The 25,405-nt window shown below is 45.0% G+C and overlaps 1 protein-coding gene across 3 annotated transcripts in view; it reads left to right on the forward strand.

Annotated features, from left to right (window-relative positions):
• The window catches only part of SRP68 (signal recognition particle 68), a 31,344-nt gene extending 7,013 nt beyond the window's left edge, over positions 1 to 24,331 (forward strand). For all 3 annotated transcript variants that reach the window (XM_057714888.1, XM_057714890.1, XM_057714889.1), the window contains 13 exons: positions 998 to 1,193; positions 1,821 to 1,903; positions 2,127 to 2,236; positions 2,585 to 2,667; positions 3,660 to 3,800; positions 13,024 to 13,122; positions 15,461 to 15,525; positions 18,829 to 18,985; positions 19,654 to 19,748; positions 20,693 to 20,822; positions 22,478 to 22,553; positions 22,998 to 23,050; positions 23,509 to 24,331. In XM_057714888.1, coding sequence (XP_057570871.1) covers positions 998 to 1,193; positions 1,821 to 1,903; positions 2,127 to 2,236; positions 2,585 to 2,667; positions 3,660 to 3,800; positions 13,024 to 13,122; positions 15,461 to 15,525; positions 18,829 to 18,985; positions 19,654 to 19,748; positions 20,693 to 20,822; positions 22,478 to 22,553; positions 22,998 to 23,050; positions 23,509 to 23,736 — 1,516 coding nt within the window. In that variant the 3' untranslated portion in view covers positions 23,737 to 24,331. The remainder of the gene's footprint in view (positions 1 to 997; positions 1,194 to 1,820; positions 1,904 to 2,126; positions 2,237 to 2,584; positions 2,668 to 3,659; positions 3,801 to 13,023; positions 13,123 to 15,460; positions 15,526 to 18,828; positions 18,986 to 19,653; positions 19,749 to 20,692; positions 20,823 to 22,477; positions 22,554 to 22,997; positions 23,051 to 23,508) is intronic.
• Positions 24,332 to 25,405: the final 1,074 nt, after the last annotated feature.

Genomic DNA, 25,405 nt, shown 5'->3' on the forward strand with positions numbered 1-25,405 from the left:
GTGGCATGTGGGATCTTAGTTCCCCCACCAGGGATCGAACCTGTGTCCCCTGCATTGGAAGGTGGATTCTTAACTACTGGACCGCCAGGGAAGTCCTGCCAACGTCACCTTTTAAAAGCAAGATCAGGTTACACACATGTATCTCAGCCATAAAAAAGACTGAAATCTTGCCATTTGCGACAACATGGATAAACCTACAGAGTACTATGCTAAGTGAAATTAGAGAAAGACTGTATGGTCTCACTTATATGTGAAATTTAAAAAACAAACGAACAAACAGACTCATAGAGAACAAGCTGGTGGTTGCCAGAGAGGAGGGAAGTGGAAGGGGGTGCACGAAATAGGGGAAGGGGTTAAGAGGTACAGACTTACAGTTATAAAGTAAGTGAGTCACGGGGATGTAATGCACAGCATAGGGACTGTAGTCAGTAATGTGGTAATACCTTTGTGTGGGGGCGGATGCTAACTAGACTTACTGTGGTGATCATTTCCTAGCACGTAAAGTTAGCTAATCTCTGTGTGGTACACCTGAAACTAATATAATATTTTAAGTCAATTATACTTCAGTAAAAACACACACACACATATATATGCACATACATATATACATATGTGTACATGGATAGAGATATATATACACTGCTTCTTAAGGACTTGGTTTCTGATTGAGTTGGGATGAAGGAGATATGATTCAAAGATAAGGCTGGGTTATGTGCCTAGACTGCCTTTATTTTCTAAATTTGGGAGGGGTAAGTCTGGGTTTGCCAAGTTTGAGGCCATAACAGGCTTTTCAATGAGATGTGTCTGGTAGGTGGTTAGAAACCTATCAGAGGTGCCAATTTGGGAGCACTGGTTGATACTGAAAAGCAGCTCTGAGGAGGAAGGTGAGGGAGAGCATAGGGAAAAGTTGAGAGGCCGAAGGTTGCACCTCAGAGAGTATCTGAGTCTGGTGCTCCTGCCTCTGCTGTTCAGTTGGCCCACTATGTCTCTGGTTTAGATACTTGCTCCTGGTTCTGATGGATGCTGAGAGAGCCTGGAGCTATGCCATGCAGCTCAAACAGGAGGCCAACACCGAACCCCGAAAACGGTTCCACTTGTTGTCTCGCCTGCGCAAAGCTGTGAAGCATGCGGAGGAGTTGGAGCGCTTGTGTGAGAGCAATCGTGTGGACGCCAAGACCAAGCTGGAGGCTCAGGTTAGTGTCTTTTTTTTTTTTTTTTTTTTTAAGGTTAGTGTCTTAATGTCAGCTTTGCTTTATTGTGGAGATTAGAGATGTGACTTAAAAAAAATGCAGTTAAACAGAACAGAGTTCCTTACATCATATGTTGCTAGTCAGGAGAAGAAAAAACCGAATCTTGCTTTTCAAAGGTGAAGTTGGCTGTTGTTTTTGAGCTCTTGGTTTTTAACAGTTAGTTCTCACTTTTAAGAAAGCCCATGCTTCTTATGTACGTGGAGAACTTCTATCTGGGAGGTTCACAAAATAAGAATTTTTTTCTTAATGAATATTTGAAAAGAAATGAAAGATATTTCGAGTTTATATTCAACTCCTGATGCTTATGTTATAGTCCAGAAGCGGGTTGCTAAGTAAAATGAAGAGAACAAATTTTCTTTATTTTGAAGTTCTCTCCTGGGAAGTATCAATAAAATGAATCATAGAATTACCTATGTATCACATTTTATTAGTGAAATACATTTTTTTCTTTTAGAATCAACCTGAATCTCTCTGTATTCTTGATATCAAAGTTCAGAGCAAGTAGAGGAGATTGGGCTGTAACACTGGTTCTTGGGTGTTGAAGCAGTTTCTTTTCCCGTCGCCTTGCAGGCTTACACAGCTTACCTCTCAGGAATGTTGCGGTTTGAGCACCAAGAGTGGAAAGCCGCCATCGAGGCTTTTAACAAATGCAAGTAAGTCCTCGGGTCCACAGGCTGTGACATTCAAGCTGCACATCAGCTAACGATTGTTTCTGTGAAAGTTATTACAATTCCTTTCTTTTTTTCTTCTCTTTAGAAATGTTGCTTGTTCTCTTTCAGCCTCAGAACATTCCCGTTCTGGTGTTTTCTGTGTTCCTTGTGAGCTTATTTTCTTGAAGCGAGGCTGCTGTGAACCGTGGTGTTTCTTTCCTTGCAGGACTATCTACGAGAAGCTGGCCAGCGCTTTCACAGAAGAGCAGGCTGTGCTGTACAACCAGCGTGTGGAGGAGATCTCACCCAACATCCGCTACTGTGCATATAACATTGGTGAGCGCGGCCGTGCTGGGCATCTGAGGGCTTGGTGGAAGTTCATCTCAGAGAGCCTAGAGAATTTCTTTCACTTTCTTTCCTCTCCCTTGCTTACATCTTTGGTGTGGGTTTTGGTTGATGAAAAAAGTAGAATTGAATCAGCTCTGCTCCAAATCCAGAAGGCAGTTCCCTTCTGTTTTGGCCCTGCCGTCTTCTGTATTCACCAAGAGCTTTGTGAAAGGACTGAGGATTCACTAAAACGTGCTTGTGGAGGGGAAAGAGCTTGAAGTTGAATCTAGTGGTTCTCTTGAGGGAACAGACAAGACCCTTAAGGATTTTTCCACTCAATATCTCTCTTTTTCTCAGGGGACCAGTCAGCTATCAATGAACTCATGCAGATGAGATTGAGGTCTGGGGGCACTGAGGGTCTCCTGGCTGAAAAATTGGAGGTAATCTAGTATGCACATTTTTGTGAAAAGTCTTTGGTTTGAAAAAAGTCCAGTAATCCCATATCCCATCATCCAGGAATAATTGCTGTTAATATATGCATATTTATATGTAAACTTTTTTCACTTGATTTTTTTGGAGGGCGGGCAGAGAGCGTGCTGCGTGGCTTGTGGGATCTTAGTTCCCCAGCCAGGGATCCAGTCCAGGGCCCCTGGCAGTGCGAGTGCCAAGTCCTAACCACTGGACCGCCAGACAATTCCCTTAATATTTTAAAGTATTCAACTTTCTTACTTTGTTACTCATAGAAAAAGTAGGAAATATAAAAGATTGGGGGAGAAAAAAATTATGTGGGCTACTACTCAGAGGTAACCACTATTCTTAATGTGAATATCTTGCAAACTTCTATATGTAGATAAAAAGGCATATGTTTTGAAAATAGGTCCTCAGTATACAGTGTTTAGTAACATGCTTCTTAAATTTAATGTCACATGCATTTTTTGCACTTCAGTTTTGATGGCCGCATGGTATTACATTGTGGTACATGTTTTGTTTGACCGCTCGTTGTTGATTGTTTAAAGTGGTAACTGGTATTACCATGAATATCTAGGTCCCCCGTTTTTGTACTCATTCTTAGTTATTTCCTTAGGATAAATTTGTAAAAGTGGAATTGAATGTTTTGGAAGCTTTTGATACATACTGATGAATTATTTTTAGTAAGTTTCTACTGATGTACATTTCTGCTTGTGATGCTTTTCTCCTTACACCCTTATAAAAACTTAGTGTTGCTCTCGTTAGCCTTCTGTTATGTCCTTTGCATATTTGAGCTTCTGTATGCTAAAAAATATGATACCGAGGAGGAATTTAAATATAAATTTGTATATACTCTATGTAATATGTTAGTTATAGAAAGAGACAAGTGATAATTTCCTCTGATTTTCACCTTGTTCACTCATATTCACAGTTAAAGCTTTAACTTTTTGAAACCATTTTCCAGGCATTGATCACTCAGACTCGAGCCAAGCAGGCAGCCACTATGAGTGAAGTGGAGTGGAGAGGCAGAACAGTCCCGGTGAAGATCGACAAAGTCCGGATCTTTTTACTGGGATTGGCCGACAATGAGGCAGCCATCGCCCAGGTAAGGAGCAAGGACCTATTCTGTCCTCTTCTGTGTGTATCTGGAGGTTGTCCTTGTGTGTTTAACATGTGGTGTTTTGTCACTCCTTGGGATTTGGTAACAGTCTCAAGATGCACCCTCTTGAATAAAATTACTTTGAAAGCTGAGTTTATCAAGGAGTTCTTATGTTTGGAGGGCAAAGAAATTGACAGTGACAGCCTTCAGTAAAAATGGGAGGAACAAAGGGTCTGCTTAAAGTCAGGAGTCACATTCAGCCCAGCAGGTGGTACAGCGGCATAACGGTTGTCCCTTGCATCTCTCTGACCTCTTGTCCTAGCCTTCTAGCTCTAAAGGGCCTTCTCTTGTTCCTGGGCTCTTTAAAGACAGCTAAACCAGAACATCTTTTCTTATGTGTGGTATATACGCAGTATTCATACAAAGCCGTGCTACCTGATGTTCCTGCGGACATAATTGTTACCTGTTTGTGGGTGTGAACAACCATATGAGTTCCAAACAATGAGAGATCCTGGTGATCTTGGTCTGTATGAAGTAGACAATGATTGAGGCATATTTTAGAGCCCCTTCTCCATATTAGGTGAACGTCTGAGAAAAAACCAGGCTGCTCCCAGTAGCTTGCTGTGAAGTCTCATGAGATGCCACAGCAGGGACAGTAGCGTTGCATGAGACCTCACAGCAGAGTACTGCACCTGGAGCGATATGTGTATGAGATGCTTTCTTAGTTGTGCTGATGAGTTGTCTTAAGCATCCACACCTTTCAGTGACTCATTACAGACTGGCTCCTTTGGGTTGGGGGCAGCTTTCAACAGTTGAAGGATTTCTTTGTGCCGTTTCTCTGTATTGCATATTGTAATATTTCCCCTTTATTTCCTTAAAAGACAGAAGACTAGAACAATACCAGAAAGTTGAGTTTTCATTCATCGAAAAGACTAAACCTTTTCTGAGAGCATTTCATTGGCACTTATCGTATAGAGGTCTCTCTTCTGGACTAGGGCTGATAGCAACCATTTAGATTATGCAACTGGGTTGACTCTTTTGTTTTAAAGTGGTACATACTGGGAGGAAAGAACTGCCAGTTATGTGCCAGGCATCAGGCGGTGACAGTGGGGCAGGAATCCTGGATAGACTAAGGGGCAAGGGAGGTTAATAGGGGCAAATAAAACAGGGACTCCTTAGGAGTGGAGCCCCAGACAGGTATCAGGTAAAGGACAAGAAAAGCTAACATTTGTTAAGTAACTTTAAAAAGTTATTCATGCTTAAGACTTCCCTGGTGGCACAGTGGTTAAGATTCCACACTCCCAATGCAGAGGGCCCGAGTTCGATCCCTGGTCTGGAAACTCGATCCCACATGCATGCTGCAACTAAGAGTTCACATGCAGTAACTAAGGAGCCCAAGTGCTGCAGCTAAGGAGAATTCAAGCCACAGCTAAGGAGCCGGCCTGCCACAACTAAGACCCAGTGCAACCAAATAAATAAGTAAATAAATATGTTTAAAAGTTTATTCATGCTTAAGATTTATAAAATATAATTTTTTAAATATTTATTTATTTATTTATTTTGGCTGCTCCAGGTCTTAGTTACCATGTGCAGGGCCTTTAATTGCAGCATGCGAGCTTCTTAGTTGTGGCATGTGGTATCTAGTTCCTCAGCCAGGGATTTAACCTGGGCACCCTGCATTGGGAGTGCAGAGTCTTACCCCCTGGACCACCAAGGAAGTCCCAAAATATAAATGTTTTTAAGAGATCAACCTATAGTCCAATTTCCCATATATCTTCACTGATACTGCATTATATTAAAAAGGAAAGTAATGTATTTCCTTTTAAGTTCTTCATATTTGCAAGAGATAATATGATTTTTTTTATTTGTTGGAAATCTAGCAAGATCCAGTTTTGCATTCTGTTTTTTACTAACATGTTGTAAGGATTTTTCATGTTCTTACAAATTATTTTACCAATTACCTGGTAGTCACCTGGACAGAGACACTGCAGAGATGAGCAGGAAGGATAGTGATCCTCCATAATGTCCTGGATCCACTGCTTAATGCTTTCATGTTTCTATATTTTTCATCCTGTGGAGTGGGTGATACTTTCATTTTACAGATGGGAAAACTGGTCTCAGAGAGACTATATAACCTGCCCACAACCATATAAAAGGGAGTGCTTGCATTTAAAAACCATGCCCCTTTGACTCCAAAGCTTATGTTCCTTGAAGTTTTCCACATATCCTGTTAGATTCATCGGGAAGGGAAGTAACAGAATCGTTTTACTTGGCTTTGGTGAATAGCTAAATGTAATTTCACGTAGTACAAAAGCAGCGTCCTGGGCCCCGGTAGAGACTGAAAAAGCAGAACCGTAATTGAAACAAATAGTCCTTGGCAGGAGAATCACCTCCACTTTGGAAGATTGCTGAGGGTAGGGGTGTCCCACATGGGAGGAGAAGATATAAGGGTGTTTTATCTGAATTTATCTTTCTCTCTTTACAAATAATTAGAGAATAAAAACCTATATGGAGGAGGTATTTTTGCCTTATTCATAAAATAATTGTTTGGATTAAATTAGACCAGGTGAAAAACATTTTACAATCGCATGTAAAGCCATTGTGTTTAAAGTTGAAGCTCGGGACTTCCTAGGTGGCGAAGTGGTTAAGAATCTGCCTGCCAATGCAGGGGACACGAGTTCAAGCCCTGCCCTGGGAAGATACCACATGCCATGGAGCAACTAAGCCCGTGTGCCAGAACTGTTGAGCCTGTGCTCTAGAGCCCATGAGCCACAACTATTGAGCCCATGTGCCGCAACTGCTGGAGCCCACGCACCTAGACCCCATGCTCCACAGCAAGAGAAGTCACCACAATGAGGAGCCCGCGCACCACAATGAAGAGTAGCCCCCCCAGCTCACCGCAACTAGAGAGAGCCCATGTGCAACATTAAAGACCCAACACGGCCAATAAAAAAATAAATCCAATAAATAAATAAATAAATACATTTATTAAAAAGTTGAAGGTCACGTCAGTCACGTGGTAACTAGTTGAGCTTTGTGCACATTTTGAAAGGATTACTCTTAGACTTGAGTTTAGTGTAGTTGGAGGGCAGACTTCTGAATCTCCAGGTCAGAGCCCTCCTTATAAAGCAGTTCAAGGTTGGCCAACATTTTGATAATATTGGCAAGAAAATGCAGTGACATTATTCCAACCTTGAATAGATGAAAAAGAAAATGCTCATGGTCAGTCACCTCATCACAGCTGCTGTTAGTCTGTGTTCCCACCTTCTCTTCAGTGTGCATGTTTATGTAGTTAAACGTGTTCTTTCTAAAAATCTATCTTTACACAGATAATGGCAGGTGTACTCTTTTTTTTAAAGAAACAAAGTTTTTTTCTCCTGTTTTTTATTTTTTAAATTTACTTATTTATTTTTGGTTGTGCTGGGTTTTAGTTGCTGTGCGCGGGCTTTTTCTAGTTGCAGAGAGCAGGATAACTCTTTGTTGCGATCCGAGGGCTTCTCATTGCAGTGGCTTCTTTTGTTGTGGAGTATGGGTTCTAGGCATGTGGGCTTCAGTAGTTGTAGCACACAGGCTTAATAGTTGTGGCTCGCGGACTCTAGAGCACAGACTCAGTAGTTGTGGTGCACAGGCTTAGTTGCTCCGAGGCATGTGGGATCTTCCAGGACCAGGGCTCAAACCTGTGTCCCCTGCATTGGCAGGTGAATTCTTAACCACTGCACCACCAGGGAAGCCCCAGGTGTATTTTTTAAAAGGCTGTTTAATCAAAGCACATCTATTATTGGACCTTTGCATTCCATACAGCTTTTTTTTTTTTTTAATTAATTAATTATTTATTTATTTATTGACTGTGTTGGGTCTTTGTTGCTTGCACGGGCTTTCTGTAGTTGCAGAGAGTGGGGGCTACTCTTTGTTGTGGTGTGTGGGCTTCTCATTGTGGTGGCTTCTCTTGTTGCAGAGCACAGGCTCTAGGCGCACAGGCTTCAGTAGTTGTGGCACATGGGCTCATTAGTTGTGGCTCACAGGCTCTAGAGCACAGGCTCAGTATTTGTGGCCCACAAGCTTAGTTGCTCCGCAGCATGTAGGATCTTCCCAGACCAGGGATTGAACCCATATCCCCTGCCTTGGCAGGCAGATTCTCAGCCACTGTGCTACCAGGGAAGCCCCTCCATACGGCTTTTGAGGACTATAAACAGTGATATAGTGTGATGAATCTCTGTCTAGGTGGATTTTCCATATTTTGGATTATTGTTATAGAATAAACTCTAAAATGAGAATAGCATGTTGATTTAAAAATATATATTTGACCTCTTTTCTGACTGAATAAAGTTATTCAAATTAAGAATTTTGAATCTTCGTTTAATGGAGGAGATGTTTATTTTAAAGCTTTCGTTTATTAAGCATCTGCCCAAAAAAGTGAGGTGGAGGAAGAGCAAAAGAATCTCATTGTATTTGATAGTTCAGGTTTTTTCCTCAAGTGCTATGTTTGTGTAATTTAAGGTCCTTATCGAGAAGGAAACAGGGACTTCCTGGGTGGCTCAGTGATTAAGAATCTGCCTGCCAATGGAAAGGACACGGGTTCGAGCCCTGGTCCGGGAAGATTCCACATGCCGCAGAGCAACTAAGCCCGTGCGCCGCAACTATTGAGCCTGTGCTCTAGAGCCCGTGAGCCACAACTATTGAGCCCATGTGCCACAGCTACTGAAGCCCATGCACCTAGAGCCTGTGCTCCACAACAAGAGGAGCCCGTGCACCACAATGAAGAGTAGCCCCGTTTGCTGCAGCTAGAGAAAGCCTGTGTGCAGCAACGAAGATGCAACACAGCCAATAAAATAAAGGAGTAAATTTATAAAAAAGAAAAGGAAAAAAACAATCCTTCAGTAAATAGCTCTTTGCAATAATATCAAAGCTTGGTAATGAAGATGAGGCATTTTTGTGTTGTGATAACATTTTCTAATGGGCATTCATTTAACCCCATTATCCTCTGTGTCTTACTTACATCGCTTCAGTTATTAGATTTAAAAATTATACAAGTGCTTCTGCACATACAGGTCAGAGTTCTTCCCACTGGAGGGTTTTATGCAGATCTGTGGAAGGTTAGTCCAAGATTTCATGTTGAGGGTAAGTCAGGACCAGTGGCCAAGGTTTCCTGCCCCTGCATGAAGGACAGAGTTTATAATATTCCCTTATCATTTTAATGTTTGTAGACTCTGTAGTCTTACCTCCTGTGAAGTGCCTGGTTAATGTGGTCATTGTGGTGAATACAGTGATCTGTGGTTTTTAAGAATCTTACAGAACATTAAGATCACTTGCATATCGGAGACCTTTAAATAATTTGGTAGATCAAAGTGTGTATTAATCCCAGGAATCCTATTAAGGTTTTAACATTAAAATCAGGTGCCTAATATGCTGTATCACGCATATACCAGAACAAGCCAGTAAGTAAAATAATTCAAGTACAGTGTCAAATAAAGTTTAGTGAAATCCTTAGATGTCAGGTCTAGCACCGTGGCTGATTAAATGTGTATTGAATTGAACGAACTGTGGATTATTAAATGTGGGAGATGTCCTTTGGCCATTTGAGGCTAATCTCCAAAGGGACTGCTTGGTTCTTGGTGCTGCTGTCAGATGATTTGCCCGTTCTCCTGATTGTATCGAGTTGTTCTCTGCCCTGGAAACCAGACACTCTGCCTGAGAGAGACAGGGCTTTTCATTGCATCATTTCCTAACCCGGCTGCTGTTGGTGTTTGCCACCCTCCAGGAACTGGAATACAGGAATTAGGTAGCCCCAGCTTCTTGCTTGCTTTTATGACATTTAAATACTAAGACAGCAGTTTACTGCAAAGCGTGGAAGGAAGAAATAATTCGGGGAGATACTATTAAACTGCAAAGACTAGAGCTGAGGCTTAATTAGCTGCCAAAATCTAGCTGCAAAATCCTTCCTTTCTTTAGCCAAGCTTTAGGCCTTTACATTTTTAATATCGTCTTACTTTATAATCTGCTTCTATTTTGCTTTGTTAATACTTGGTCACACCTGATTTGTCATTGGTGATGATATGGTGTTCGGCAGCTCTTGGGCTGGGGGTGAGGAGGCAGGTTTAAAATATCTGCCAGTTTGATGATTCTTATTCTCAAGTTGTGGCTAATATTTTAATGTTTGACCGGAAGGGAGATCATTTCTCCTTTTCTTTAAAAAAAAAAACTTTTTTTAAGTGAGATTTGTATCCTTTTTTTTTCGATGTCCATGCAGTTTTTACTAGATGTCACTGGGCTGAGCGAGGCTTGGTTCCCATCCCCTTGGTTCTCCTACAGGTGTGGTGGAGAATGTGGTCAGACTCGTCTCATCTCTCAGTTACACCACCACCTTCCAGCAATTTTTGTAGACAAGTGAAAACCATCTGGGAGCTCTGTTTCTAAGAGCTGGGGGTCTCTACCTCAGGACACAAGCGGCTGGTTTTAGTCAGCCTTGAGACATGGCTTGAGGCTATGGAAAAGCACATCCTAGAGTGTTTGAAGTTTCATAAAAATTAACCTCGAGTTTGTTTATTAGGACTAACACATTACTTCTGAGCTTAGGTTTCTCTCTGTCATAGGCACACCTGGGAAAGGTCCAGGCAGACCATAAATTCTTAGGCAGGGAGGTTGCCCCTGTGTTTAGGAGCACATTCTTGTTGGTTTAGTGGCAGACTTGAGGCCTTTGTCTGCATGTGGATTCTAAGGGACCCTCCCTCTGCACACGTATGGAGAGGTGTTTCTTGTCCCACTGCCTTTTCAGGATTATCTTAGCCTCCAAGGTAGGTTTATAAAGCGTGTAAGCAGCAAAATGTGTTTCAGGCTTCCTGTTTGGAGACATTTTGCCCAGCGCAGGGAGAATTGTGAGAAGTTCTGCTCCAGAGATTAGTGGTCTCTGCACTACTGTGCAGTGTGGGTGCCATTAGGGAAACACAGTTGACTGACGTCCTCCCCTTCAGATCAGCTTTTTTTTTTTTAATAAATGTTTATTGGGTTTTTAAAATTAATTTATTTATTGGCTGTGGTGGGTCTTCGTTGCTGCACATGGGCCTTCTTTAGTTGCAGTGAGCGGGGGCTACTCTTCATTGTGGTGCGTGGGCTCCTCATTGCCGTGACTTCTCTTATTGCGGGGAGCACAGGCTCTAGGCGCGTGGGTTTCAGTAGCTGCAGCCCACAGGCTCAATAGTTGTGGCTTATGGGCTTAGTTGCTTCGTGGCATGTGGGATCTTCCCAGAGCAGGGATCGAACCCGTGTCCCCTGCATTGGCAGGTGGATTCTTAACCACTGCGCCACCTAGCAAGCCCCCAGATAGGCTTTTTCCTTCATTGTGGTTTAAGATGTTTGTGAGATTCCCAATAGAACTTAGACTTTTCTGGAAGCAGAGGGAAAGTTTGCTTATGTTCATTACTTTGATGCAGAGGTTTCCTTATTCAAAGGGAGTGAAGGTAATACATGGCATTAAAGAGGTTTGGCATTTTAGTCATCATTTTAATTTTTTTATTTGAGCCATTCCCTCCCTATAGGAAAGGAGACAGGTCCTGTGTAGCTAGTAAAACCAAATCTACTCTTTTCTTACTTATACACCCATTGCCCCAACTGCTGAACCCCACCCATCTTTAAAGGGTGTTGGTGGCATATTTGCTGGATTGCATGGTATCAGACTGCTGCTAGAGTTCATCCTGCCTGCTCTCGACGTGGCTCTGGCATGTGTGTGGTTGGGGCCAGGTCTGTCCGCATATCTTATTCCAGGTGTTAACTCTGCAGCTGCCCCCTTCCACAGGATCTGTTCTTTGAAAAATTTGGCCAGTTTGATTAAATGATTACAAAGAATCTTGCTAACTTGAGATGCTTAATGAACAGTGTTTCATGTGAGGTGTGTTTCTCCAGAGCTGCACTGTCCAGTATAGTAGCCACTTGAACACATATGGTATTTAAATTAATTACAATTTCAGATGCTCAGGAGCCACAGGTAGCTAATGACGATGCATTGGACAGTACAGGTACCTCTTCATCACAGAAAGCTCTAGTGATCAGAACTGCTCTAGGCTTCAGTGAGTTAGTGGTGGCTGTGTTTGCCTTTATAAATTTATAGAATAGCTGCGCCCCTGATTTGTTCCTAAGTTACTGAACAACAGGAAAGTCAAGTAACTTATAAATAGAAAAGTATGTTTGATTTATATTGGGTAATTTACAAGGAAGTTTTTTTCCACACCCTGCAAACTAGGAAAAACATAAGTGTTCTTAAAAGAAGAAAAGGTTTTTCTTTAAGCCCCTTCCAAGCATCTCTTAAAGGAGTGGGCAGTACTGAGTTTTGTTTGGGGCTTTCTTGGAGGTCAGTTGAAAGTTAGATCAGATTGGAAGTTAGTTTCTGTGGAAAGTCAAATATAATCATGGGAATTGTCACTGTTCTGATGTCACAGTGGGTCTGCCAGTAACACAAGTTCATCTCCTTTCTGCTTTTTGTCCATTCCCACCTGCTCAGTCAGATTCTTTAGAATGTTAATGTGGTTTGGCAGGTATTCAGTTAATGAATCACTTTTGGCCTTAACCCAGCTGGCTGGCAGAGGGGTGACGCCCTGTGCGTTGTCAGCCTCATCTGCCCTAAGAGTGTTCTCAGCGTAGCCATATGGAATATCCGAGTGCAGAATTTCTGTGGTGAAGAGAACCACATATGGCAGGAGAAATATAGTTTTGACTGGGTATTGATTAGTGATGTTATTCATCTGCTTGGACCGAAAAGAAATCCAGTATCTGCAAGTCTGTTGGGTTACATTTGTAAGGAAAATAAACTTCTGCTGTGCTGTGCTTCAGTGCCCCAAATCTAGTCTGTAAGGCCCCTTTAGGGATGCTAGGTGCAGGTCTTGAGCAGAGGTAGAAGTGTTGGAGGAAAATAGTAGAAAGTTCTATGATAGAGGAAAAATTCAAGCATCTTTTGCCTGACAGTTTTAGATCAGTTATAAAGATACTTTTTCAGTATGTTCACTTTATATTTATGTGTATATATTTCTCATATCCATATAAATAATGAATAAAACCATAAGAAAAATCGTATACGGTGGGGAATAGTAACAATTGAAATGATCTCTGACTTGGGGCGTTTTGCTTGAATGTGTGTTTTACTCACGTCTAATGGAGGAATCAAAGCGCTGTGATGCCCTCCTCCCGTCAGAGCACTGTGGCTCACTCGAAAGAAGATCTTTTATCTCCTGCCCTTGTTTAGGCTGAAAGTGAAGAAACCAAGGAACGTCTGTTTGAATCCATGCTCAGTGAGTGTCGGGATGCCATCCAGGCTGTTCGGGAAGAGCTCAAGCCAGATCAGGTAGGACTCTCAGCTGAGCCGCCGGCTCTTGCTCTGGACTGAGGTCCTCCTCAGTCTGTGTGTCAGATTCCCCGCACCTTGACTCTGAGCCACCGTTGTGTTTAGGTGTGGTGATTGGCTGAAGAACAACAGAAGCCTCTTTGGGCTCCATCAGGTTGAGAAATTCTTTCCTCTCCATCCTGTTTCTCCTGATGGTTTCACGTGTGACCTGTTAAGCCTTCGGTCTCAAGTTCACACCTCTGGGTAGATTCCTCCAGTGGTCCCTTTCTCTAATAATATCACTGTGATTCATTCAGGCATCTGGGCTGAAAACCTCAGAAGCATTTTGTCTTTCTTCCCTGTCACCAAAAACCCTATTTATTCTCCCTTTGTAATTTCTCTCGCCCCTTGTCCATTCCACCTGTTTCTAATGAGTCATTTATGTTATTCCTGAATTACCACAGGAGTCTCCTGATTGCTTTTCCTATCTTGGTTTCAGTTTGGTTTTCTAGGCCTTTTTGCCAGAAGAACAGATTGAATCTTTCTAGATTCTACTTCACTGTCTACTTGTGAAAAGCCCAGCGATTCTCTGAGGTCTAGAGCAGTGGTCTCTAAACTTTTATGATCATGCACCCCATAAGTAAAATTGAGCATTTACCTCTGATACATTTATTTGTATATTATATACCTTATTATTCAACTGATCTGTGATATAGAAAATGCATTAAAATAAAGTTTTTAGAATTGAGATAGTTATAAGAAGTTCTAGTTTTCTTCTTATACCCATACCCTGAGGGTTGTGTGTACCCTACTTTAGACACCACTGGTCTAGCAAATACAGTTCAGACTCCTTGAGCTGGTGTATGAGCCTCCCCTGGGTGTTTCTAGCCTCTGTCTCCAGCGTCATACTGACCACTTCCCTCTGAGTCTTCCGCCTCAGGCTCTTGTACTCACGGCGCCGTCTTCTTGTTATGCCTGTCCAGCTGCAGTGCATTGCTTACACTGTTGTCCTTTCCCCCTCTCCTCACACCTGGCTTCTCCCTTTTCACCTTTCAAGGTGTGGCTCATAACTCACCATCCTCACCCACATCTCTCCAGTGATGAATATCTGATACTTGCAGCTGTGATTTTTGTTTGATAGTTAATCAGGCATTGCCTTTTAACACTTTGTGTGTTGTTTTATATTCACCTTTTTGTTATATTATTCTTAAGATTATAAGTATATTAAAAGCAGCTGTATATTTCTTTAATCATCTGCCACAGTACCTTCTGTATGAAATGTTCAATAAATATATGTTGGGCTGCAGTCACTTGTTTCCCCCTCCCATTAAGCTGCCTTTTTATATTATATAATATTATATATATAATGTACATATATAATTATATAATATATATAATTCCTTCATTCATTTAGCAGATGCATATAGAGCCCCAGCCTCCATCACTCACTTTGAGTTCACAGCAGCTGAATTCAGCAGACACCTCCCAGAGTGTAATGAACATGGTGACAGCAAGGTGTTCCTGTTGCTGCTGTAACATTACCCCAGACTTAGTGGCTACAAACAACACAAATGTATTATCTTACAGTCCTGGAGGTTGGAAGTCTAAAATAAGTTTGTAGGGCTGTATTTCTTTTGGAAGCTCTAGGGGAGAATCCATTTCCAGAATTCCAGAGAATGCATTCTCCTGCTCATAGAGTCCTCCTACGTTTCTTGCCTGTGGCCCCTTCCTCCATCTTCAAAGCCTGCAGCATAGCATCTTCTCTCCTGTCTGACCTCCGCTTCAGCCCCAGTGTCTTCTCTATATTGTTGACACTGCTGCCTCCCTCTTGTAAGGAGCCTGTGTTTGTGTTGGGCCCACCTGCATAACCCAGGCTAATTAAGAGGTCCTCAACTTCATCACATCTGGAAGGTCTCTTACCATGTAAGGTAACGTCTTCACAGGTTCCTTTTAGGATGTGGGCATCTTTAGGGGCCATTATTCAGCCAGCCACAAAGACAAGAGCTGATAGCACAAGGCATTGAACTTAGGTTTAAAACACGGGTCCTAAAATGGAGCCATGGACCATGGAGTGTCTGCCTTAAAGCTTTGGGTCTGGACCCTGGACACAGTGGACAGGAAGCCTTACTGGCCATTACTCTGAGTTCTCTTATTCAAGTCTGGTTTTTAGATGTCAGTGGCAACTGAGTGACCCTGTCATTCTAGAATATGCCCAGTAGATCTCTGATATTTGAGGACCCTTAACTTACTAGAGTCTGTGCCTGTGTCCCAGGGCACTTTAGGGACCACATGTAGAATGAGGTGGTCAGAGCCAAGGATAGAATCAGCCACTTTATCTTTACCTTTTCACTTTCTGCAGAAACAGAGAGATTATACCCTTGAAGGGGAATCGGGGAAGGTATCTAATCTTCAGTATCTGCACAGGTAAGGTTTGTGATTTTTTTTACTTTTTAATATTGTGTGATATATCACTGGAACAAAAGAGTATGTATAAAGTTCATGTACATTATAATTTATATTTTATTGATACATATGAATGCATCATCTATACACATTTTATCATGAGGTTTGCATTTGTATATTATTCTAATATACATATAATTAAAAATTTTTACACAGCATAAGAACTGGAATACAACCAATAACTTTGAAGCTCCCTGTGGCCCCAGCCTTGTTGGTTCCTCCCCCTCTTCTGGAGCTAACCGCTGTCCTTCCTATGCCAAGCTCCTAGAGTGACTCTCCTCTGCGTTCTGAATGTGGTACATTGTCTCTTTCACATTTAAGTTCAATTTCAACTTGTTTAATTCCATCTCGAGTTTATTTTTGAGTGCAGTGAGGATCTGCTTCACCTTTTTCCATAAGGATAATGGATTGTTCCAGTGTACAATTGACTGTTGTGTCCTTTCCCTGCTGATCTGCAGGCGCACATTCCATTTTCCCCTTGCGAGTTCTTTTTCTGGACTCTCTGCTGCTCCACTGATTTATTGTCTGTGCTGACACCAGCACAGTGATTTACTATAACTTTGTCACAAGTCTTGGTATCTGGTCTAGCAAGTTTTCCCACCAGGTTTCTCCTCAGGCACATCTTGACTATTTTTGTCCCTTTGCTCTTTCGTATGTATTTTTAAATCTCCTTGTCAAGTTTAAATTTTTTAAAAGGTAGATAATTTTGTTTCACAGAAGAAAGGGTGAAGGAAGAATGACAGTTTTTGAACTTCCTGGGGAGAAATAAAACTCCACTTCCCATCAGATTCTCTTTCCATGTGACCTTGAAATTTTAATTTCTTAGTCACTGCCTATAACTTTTTAGTGAACCTGGCAATATTTTCAGTCATTTCCCTGCCCCCCTCCCTTTTCTTTTTAAAAAAGAAGTCACAAAAACTCCTCTCCCTGCCTTCATCTCCGTTCTTAGGGAATTTGGTGTCACGCGAATGTCAGATCGACGCCAGGTGACTTGGATGTGGCAAGAAGGGTCCTTAGCTGCCTTCTGTCCCAGCAACCCCATGAGAAAGATGAGGCTCCGGGAGGTTAGGGGACGTGTTGGTAGTTGACAGCCGCAAAGAGGCAGAGGCAGGAGTTGATCAACTTTCTAACTTGAAAGACCCAGCGAGCTGCAGAAGGACTCAGGAAACTCTCAAGTTGTGAAGCCCCCTTACCCTTGGACCCGTCATCCTACTTCCATATGTAGCTAAAATTGGGATCATGATCAGTTAGGATCAGAGGAGCATCTTTGGGGTAAATTGAAGTCAGGAATCAGGTAGCTCTTGTATTTTATTAATAGTAAAACTTGTGTTTTAATAAAGATGTAACACATTCCTATACTACTCTGAGTAATAGTTACTTCGTTTTGCGAATCTGATTTTTCTGCAAAGCTTTAGGGAAATCCATCTCATGACCTTTCCTCCCATTTCTCAGAAGCAGCCACTTTTAATTCTTTTAAGAAATGCTTTTGGTATTTACCTCCATGTCTCTAAATGACACGTGTATGTTGCTGCTTCTTGATTTTTGGCATTCGGCATTTCTTACCACTTTTCCCTGCAGCCCTCTCTCAGCGAGTCCACTCCTGCTCTGGATGAACTCTGACCCCCTTGGCCTCCCATCTGACTCCTACACAGGCCTTCTCATTTCCGATGCCATTTTAATTTCTAAGAGCTTGTTTATGTTTTTTTAGTATTATTTTAAAATCGTGTCTCATTCTGACGTCACAACCACAAAGTCTTCACTTATCTTTCTGAAATTACTAATAATAATTGTCTAAAGTTTTCTTCTCCCTGCAAAAGTCTGGTTCTTCCAAGTTGCCTTTTTTTTCCCTCTCAGTCTTGGCCTCTTCTGTCTTATTAGAGATTTCCCTCTAGTATCTGGTGATCCTTGTTCATCCTCTCCTGTTAAAGACTATGACTGGTCTGTTGGGAGCTCCGCACACTTGCGTGAAGCTCATCAGCTGTGGCTTCACTGTAGGCGTGCTGGCTCTGCCCTTCCACCAAGGACCCCGACTCCGGAATCTTGAAGGGTTTTTTGTTGGGCTGCTCAGATCCTCAGAATATACCAGCCTGCTCTTATTCTGGAAGCCGAGTAGGAGAAAAACGCTAGGAGGTCAGCACTCGGAACTTGACAGTCTCTCAACCCCCCTGGTTCATTGTGGAGCCCCTGACCTCAGCTGTATCTCCTGTCCCCAGGCTCTTTTATATCCTCCCTATCCCAGGGATGCCTCCAGCTTTCACCACAGTAAGACAGAGATCTAAAGGGCTGAACATTTCTTAAGCAGACTTAAATAGTTACCATGTTTTTTTTTATGGTTTTTTTTGCTTTTTTTGTCTGTAGTTTTGTCAATTTTTCTTTATATTTATCTTTTTGCACTTGTTTTTTTTTTTATTATTTTTTTGGGGGGTACACCAAGTTCAATCATCTGTTTTTATACACATATCCCCGTATTCCCTCCCTTCCTTGACTCCCCCCCCTCGAGTCCCCCCCACCCTCCCCGCCCTAGTCCTCTAAGGCATCTTCCATCCTCGAGTTGGACTCCCTTTGTTATACAACAACTTCCCACTGACTATCTATTTTACAGTTGGTAGTATATATATGTCTGTGCTACTCTCTCGCTTCGTCTCAGTTTCCCCTTCACCCCCCCGCCCCCTCCCATACCTCGAGTTCTCCAGTCCATTCTCTGTATCTGTAGTTACCATGTTTTTAATCCCCAGACATTAAAGGACTTTTCAGATGGTACAGTTAAAATGAGCGGGCATGGTGTGTAGTTTCCAGTACATGCACGTTTAATATGCATAACCCTCCAAAGAGCCTGCCCCTCAGTGTTCTCTGAGGTCATCAGATGAGCAGGAGCAGCTGTCTTGTGAGTGTGCTGTCCTTATACTGTGGGCCAGGCAGGTAACTAGTCCTTGTTCCAGGAGCATCCATCAGCCATGTTAAGGACCAGCAGTGTCCTCTGAAATTAACAGCTCTCTGGCTCTTTAAAAAAGATACAGAGGGTATAATTCAAGTTAAAATCAGATTTTGTCTTAAGGTCTCATACTGGTCCCCTGCAAGTTGTTCATTGAACAGCAGCCAGAATTAAAGGCCCTTGGAGCTTGCGGCCCAGGCCTGACAGCCCTGCGATATGACACGCCCTCACCCCCACACACCCATGGGGCAGTCCCAGCTTGTGGTCCAGTGCTCCTCGCAGATCATCAGCTTCCCTGAGCGTAACCTGAGCTGACATGTGGTCCATTCCAGCTACCTGACTTACATCAAGCTGTCAACAGCGATCAAGCGGAATGAGAACATGGCTAAAGGGCTGCAGAAGGCACTGCTGCAGCAGCCGCCAGAGGATGACAGCAAGCGCTCCCCCCGGCCCCAGGACCTGATCCGGCTCTATGACATCATTCTGCAGGTGACCCTGGAGGGCCGGGAACGCAAGAGCCTGTCCTGTGTGTGTGTTGGACGCAAAATGACTGAGCTTTGCGTAGTGAAAAGGCTGTGACAGCCAGGAGTTGTTAGTGTCTCGGTAAAAGACAGAGGTCTTGTTTTCATGCCAGTTCAGCCATCCGTGAGCCCGATATTCAGACATGTTGGTGTGTAGACACTGGTAACCCACAGGTGTTCGCTGAGCACTTCCCCTGCACAGGGTGGCCTCCCGCGTGCTGTGGAGCGTCCTGGGGCCTGAGGCCACACTGCCTCAGCCCACCGGGAGCTCGTCAGTGAGTACGCTTGTGAGACCCCGGCACACAGACAAGGCGTCTGTGTAGATGCCACACGCTTGGGCCGTCTGAAACGAGAGTTCAGAGCCGGAGAGATCCCCTCTAGCTGAGTGGGTCCAAGAAGTCTCTGAAGGAGGTGAAGTGTGACAGAGATAAAGGACACGTGGGCTTTCAGTGTCAGAGAGGAGGGTGGAGGTGACACCAGGTGTGACCGCTGCCGAGTCACTCGTCACAGACTTTTCCCCATTATTTGAAGCCTAGGCTCATTTGTTTTGCCCATGTCTGTTCTTACAAGTCTTCCATCAAACACTCAGTGTGAGGCCTCCTCTTCATGAATTTTCTTGTGGCATTTCTTGTGCAGAATCTGGTGGAATTGCTCCAGCTTCCTGGCTTAGAGGAGGACAGAGCCTTCCAGAAAGAGATAGGCCTCAAAACTTTGGTCTACAAGGCCTACAGGTAAGTTCCCATGGGATGGACAGGGCTCTCCTCTACCATCTGGTGGTTCTAGGAGCCTCGGGAGCGTGTCCCTGGAGGGTTGGGTTGCCAACAGTGTGATCAGAGAGCAGTGAGCCCAGCATGTTCAAGGGAGGTTTCAGGTTGTGGCTGGGAGTTCCCAGTGCAGCTTAGCTCTTTGGATCGGTTGGAGGAGCAGGAGCGCACGTACGTTACCATCTTCTCCTTTCTCTTTCCTCCTTCCTCCCAGTGGAAAAGAGACAGGTGTTGGAAAAGGGGTTACTTAGAACCAGAGCCGCTGATTCAGGGAACCTGAACTGAATTGGGAGAACGCTCAGCCTCTCAGTTTCTTACGTGGACCACACTGTTTGTTACTTGGGAGTGGGCTGTGTAGCAGATGGGGTCCATACAGAAGGCTCAGTAGAGCCCTGAGTGTTTTTGCCCATTTCTGGCCCACACACCCCAGTGCTCTCTGGCTCCTGTCAAAGGCCAGCAGCGCTCAGGCTCTGTTGATCCCAGCGGCGTAATTTCTGTTAGGAAGAGGTTTCTTTGGATTTGGTTTTTGAAAGACATGAACAGAGGTGAGCAGTTGTGACCTAGATGTGTGGGCGGTGGTGGGCGGGATTTATATCTAGGCAACATCCCTCCTTCCTGCCTGTCTCCAGCTTCTTCCTGTGCCTTTTGGGAATTGCCCCTTTTCTGTAGAGTCAGCAGTAAGTGAAAGACAGTGGGTCAGCTTTGGAACTACACTTTCAGCTCTGATTTCGGGAACGAGTCCGCAGGTTAGCCTGGGGAACTAGAACAGTGAGAACGGTGGGATCCCCCATCTCAGGCAGTGATCCTGAGGTTAAGAAACTTTACAATTTGTGGAGCCGAAACAGCAAGGAAAGCCTTGATCTTGGGCGATTGTTGCTTAAGAACACTGTGGCTCTTTCCTTTCCCATCAGGTGTTTCTTCATCGCTCAGTCCTATGTGCTGGTGAAGAAGTGGAGCGAAGCCCTTGTCCTGTACGACAGGGTCCTGAAATACGCAGATGAAGTGAATTCTGACGCAGGAGCCTTCAAGAATAGCCTAAAGGTGAGCCGTTGGCCTCTCTGTGTTTCCAAGCCCTGAGCAGCTTTGCTGTGAGGCTACATTGCCTTCTCAGTCCGGTCAGCACGGGCTGTGGTGCATCCCAGTGCCCGGGAGCTGCAGAGGGTAACTCATGGCAGCGACCCAGGCCCCAAGAGGACTCGGGTACCGAGAGGGAAGCCGGCCTCTGGTTAAGGCAGCCCTGAAGTGCTGTTCTCAGACTTGGCCACGTGTTGGAATTGCCTGGAAAGATTTTTAAAAGGTGGATGTCTAGGTTCCACCCTCAGAGATGCTGGTTCTAATTGGTGTGGGGTCTGGTATGAGCGTTGGGGTTTTTTAAGCTCCTCAGTGATTCTCATATGCAGCCAGATTGAGAACCATGGGTGTAGCCTCCCTACACAGTGTGTGCCTGGACCGGCAGCAGCGGCATTTGGGAGTTGGCTAGAAATGCAGATTCTAAGGCCTCACCCCAGGCCTACTGAGTCAAAAAGTACATTTTAGCAAGACCCCCCCCCCCCCCAGGTGATTTGGGTACACCTCAAAGCTCACTTGCTGATCTGGTTTATTTTACTGATTGTTGAATGACAGCTAGCTTTTTAAGCTTGCGAACTGCTGTGAGATTATAGAGGTTCGTAAAGCACTGGTCCAAGGAATCCATGTATATTTGACAAGTAGAGACTGTTTAGAAAAGCAGGCTAAGGTTACTGTTACTAACCTTGTCACAGCCAGTGTGAGAGCGCCTGCTCTCAGGCTGTCATGTCTGCTTGGAACAGCCCTGGGCTCGGGGGTGAAGGAGAAATCTGGTTTCTGCCTTCAGAGAGATTGTGGTTTTGCCGCAGCCACAAGACTCGCATAGGAGCCACCTGTGAATACAAAAGGAAGAGAGTGAAGGCAGGGAAACGGGAAGGAGTCGCTGGGAGGTTGGTGTGGGCAGAGGGTGGGGTGACCCGTGTGGCGGTATCATGGGCTGGGGTGTCTTCGGAATGTGGGGACAGACCAGTGTGGATGGTTTATCTCCAGAGCGACGTAAGAAGTGTTTCACAGAAGCCCCTCTCACCTAGTGTGCCGGGTGGTTTGGGGGCAGGGTGTCAAGGAACAGAGGCGTGGGGGACTCAGCAGTACCCAGACCTAGGCAGGTCTTCCCAGATTTGCCGAGTAAGAGGCTGAGGCAGGAGAATGGCATCGCCCTCGAGGAAGGGGTCAGCGGATAGGGGCTTGGGCCCTGGAGCCGGCCAGCCTAGTTCTGAATCCCTGCCCTGCCGCCGCTGGGAATGGGGCTGAACGGGTTCTTTGGCCCCTCTGTGCTTTAGTGTTCTTGTGTGTAAAATGCAAGTACACACTGTCTCAGGATTATCACGGAGATGAAGTTCACAATTGTGTGAGCTGCTTAGAGCAGCTCCTGGCACGTCGCGCACTTGGTGTGGTGAGTGTATTGATATTGTCACTGTCATCTCTGTTATTTCCGGGTACTTAAGCCGTGGCATAGGTTTCCCCCTTTGAAACAGGCTAGTTTTTGTGTGTTGTTTTTTTTAACAGGGAGAACCATTTAAAAAGTCTAAAATCCATGAGAATACCAATGGGGTCGCTCAGCTCAGGTTAGTGTGGAGCACTTCTCTGGCCTGGCCCCAGCTCACAAGTCCGTGTTTTCCACGTTGTTACAGGACCTGCCCGATGTGCAAGAGCTCATCACACAAGTGAGGTCAGAAAAGTGCTCTCTGCAGGCAGCTGCGATCCTGGGTGAGCCTCCTGCCTGCTCCCTGCGGCCCATCTTCTCACTGCTCCTCTTCTTCCCCACCCCTGTGCCACTGTTTTAAGATTGAAGGGGGTTGTTTTGGTTCATCTATAAGATTTTAGTTTTTTCCTGCCATTCTTTCTGCCCCATTAAGGCATCAGGTTATGTGGAAGAATTTAGAGAAACGCTGTTACGCTGTCCCTTCTGTCTGTTAGTGTCTTGCATTCAACCGTGCTCACTTCGCTGGGCTGACTGCATTGGTCCTGGGGTTAGTCGTCTGTTATCTGCACTACCTCTCTGCTGAGTTTGGACCCAGGAGGGAGAGGGCTAACTCCCCACAGATTGGCTACCTTTGCTCTTAGGATTTAGAACCCAGATGTGTGATAGGTGTCTTTTGTGACCGTAGTGTATTAAGTCCCTGTTCTTACTGAATCCTGTGAAACTTTCAGATACAAACGACTCCCACCAAACAGAGACCTCTTCCCAAGTCAAGGACAATACGGTGAGTCTGGGATTGGCTTTTGAGGAATAAAGAGGATTCATAGCTTGCTAGGAATGTGTACTCATTTGTAGAAGAGAGGACCCTTCATTTCTAAGGAAACACCCTCCCTTCCTCCCTTCTTTTACTCAGGACCTGAAAGCTGCTTATGTAAGGTTTGTTATGTATCATCTAGATGGTCCCAAATGAAAATTAGGAAGTTGCTGTGTGCCCTGGCTAGGAGCTCTGACTCGGACATCCCGCAGGCTTGTACCCCAGTCCCAGCCCGCCTCTCTCAGCCTCTCTAGGTTTCAGTGACTGTCCGCTGTAAGCTGAGGACATGGCGGCCCCTCAGAGGAGGTTTGTGGGGGTGGGGTGAGATTGCACACGCAGGCCCTGAGCCAGGTGCTTGGCCCGTAGTGAGCGTCCCACCAGTGGGCCGGGATTAACGTCTGCGTGCCTGCCTTTGGTTTGACTTGCAGCCCCTGGTGGAACGGTTTGAGACATTCTGCCTGGATCCTTCCCTTGTCACCAAGCAAGCCAACCTCGTGCACTTCCCCCCGGGATTCCAGCCCATCCCGTGCAAGCCTTTGTTCTTTGACCTGGCCCTCAACCACGTGGCTTTCCCACCGCTTGAGGACAAGTTGGAGCAGAAGACCAAGAGTGGCCTCACTGGATACATCAAGGGCATCTTTGGATTCAGGAGCTAACCAGGCTCCTCTTCGGGGGCAGGGGGAGCTTCTGACTCCTAATCTGTATTGTGAGGAAACCCCAGCAGGTTCCATGATATTAAATCCAGGTCCGCATTGGCCCAGGGCAGGAGTACAGCATCCTCAGCCCTGCGTTCCTATGTCTCGTGTGTTTGTACACTTCCATTCTTAACCAGTGTGCTGGAAGGGCACCCTGTCATCTTCTGGTAAATGTGTGCAGCGTCCTGTGTCCGTCCCTGCTGGAGGAGGGGCCCCCGCCATCTGGTGTCATGTGAGCCATTGGTCAGTAACGTGTTGATGGGGTCCACACCAGGCACAGATCGGGGCTGGGAGTGTTCTGTCGTGTTTCTTCAGCACCGTGGATTTGAAATGAGCTCACCCCTGCTGTGAGCATCCAGAAGCCCTTTAAGAGTTTGTCCACGACTAGGAAACATTGGCGGTGCCGCCCCCGAGGTACAGTCGGCCTTATTCCCCTTCACCTCCACGTGGAAGTTAAGAAGTTTCAGAACAAGCAAAGAGCTCTATTTTTAGAAGAAATATGTTACACTCAGAAATGATGAAAACAAATCTTATATTAAAAGGCAAAGATGCTGGATACTGTGCCCATTCTTTCCACGCCCTTATTCACGTCTGGTCCCAGCTCTCTCCTCAGGAAGCTTGCTGCACAGTCCTGTCACGTCACGTAGATCCCGGCTTCCTGGCAGCGTGGGTGTGTCTGTTGCCTGATAGACATGTTAGAGGCACTGTTTCTAAAGTAACAGTAGCTTTTAGATGCCACTCTATTTTAATCAGTTTCGTTCCTTAACCTTTATTTTTTCTTAGTCACTCGTTTTTCTATTATAGCATCACTCATAGAAGTCACAAAAACAGAGTCCGAAAGCAAGGAATAAAAGTGACTTAAACATGAGATGTGTGAAGCCCACTGTGGGCTCAACGGTTCCTCTGTTTTCCCAGTGAACTGCAGAGGGAGTCGCGGAGGTTAGGAGAAAGTGGTGGGAAGACAGATCAGACGTGGCTGTTAGACTTGAGCGCTGGCAGAGGCTCTCGAGACACTCAGAGATAAGAGCTCTTCTCCCCCTAGAATTTGCTTTATGTCAAAGAGCCTCAGGAAGCTGATCTTTTTTTTTTTAATTGAAAGTTTCACCATCTGTGCCATACAGTTTAGGGGTATCTTTTTCCTCTACCCCTGCGTCCTTCTTAAGATACAGTGCAGACGATCTTAGGTCGAGGTCCTGGATTTTGGTCCTGAGGGCCCGGTTCAGTGTTCCCAGGGGGCTGGGGGAGCGCCGGGGGCTTTCATCCTTTTCCTCACCCTTGTCCAGCTCCTCGGTGCCCTTGGCAGCACCAGGGCTGTGGTCCAAGGTTCTGCATCTCCCTCACCTTGTTCTCACGCTGACCTGGGCTGCAGCCACCGCTGGGGTGTCCTCCAGTGTCAGGAGCCCGGTTCGAGGCCCCACTGTAAGAGTGGTCCTCCAGCCTGCTTGTGCCAGTGTCCGTGGCACTGTGGGGCTCGGGCTGGGGCTGGAGGAGCTCCGTCTGTGCTCATCTGGGAAGGTGGCCCTTTGTCTTGCTCACAGTAGGTCCTTCCAGCACTTGCTACGCTCTTTAGAGTGCTGGCATGGGGGGAGGGGCAGGGGGGAATCCCGAGTAGATCATTTTGACTGAAGAT

This window comes from Hippopotamus amphibius, chromosome 17 (genome assembly GCF_030028045.1).
Source record: "Hippopotamus amphibius kiboko isolate mHipAmp2 chromosome 17, mHipAmp2.hap2, whole genome shotgun sequence".
Classification (NCBI taxonomy): Eukaryota; Metazoa; Chordata; class Mammalia; order Artiodactyla; family Hippopotamidae; genus Hippopotamus; species Hippopotamus amphibius.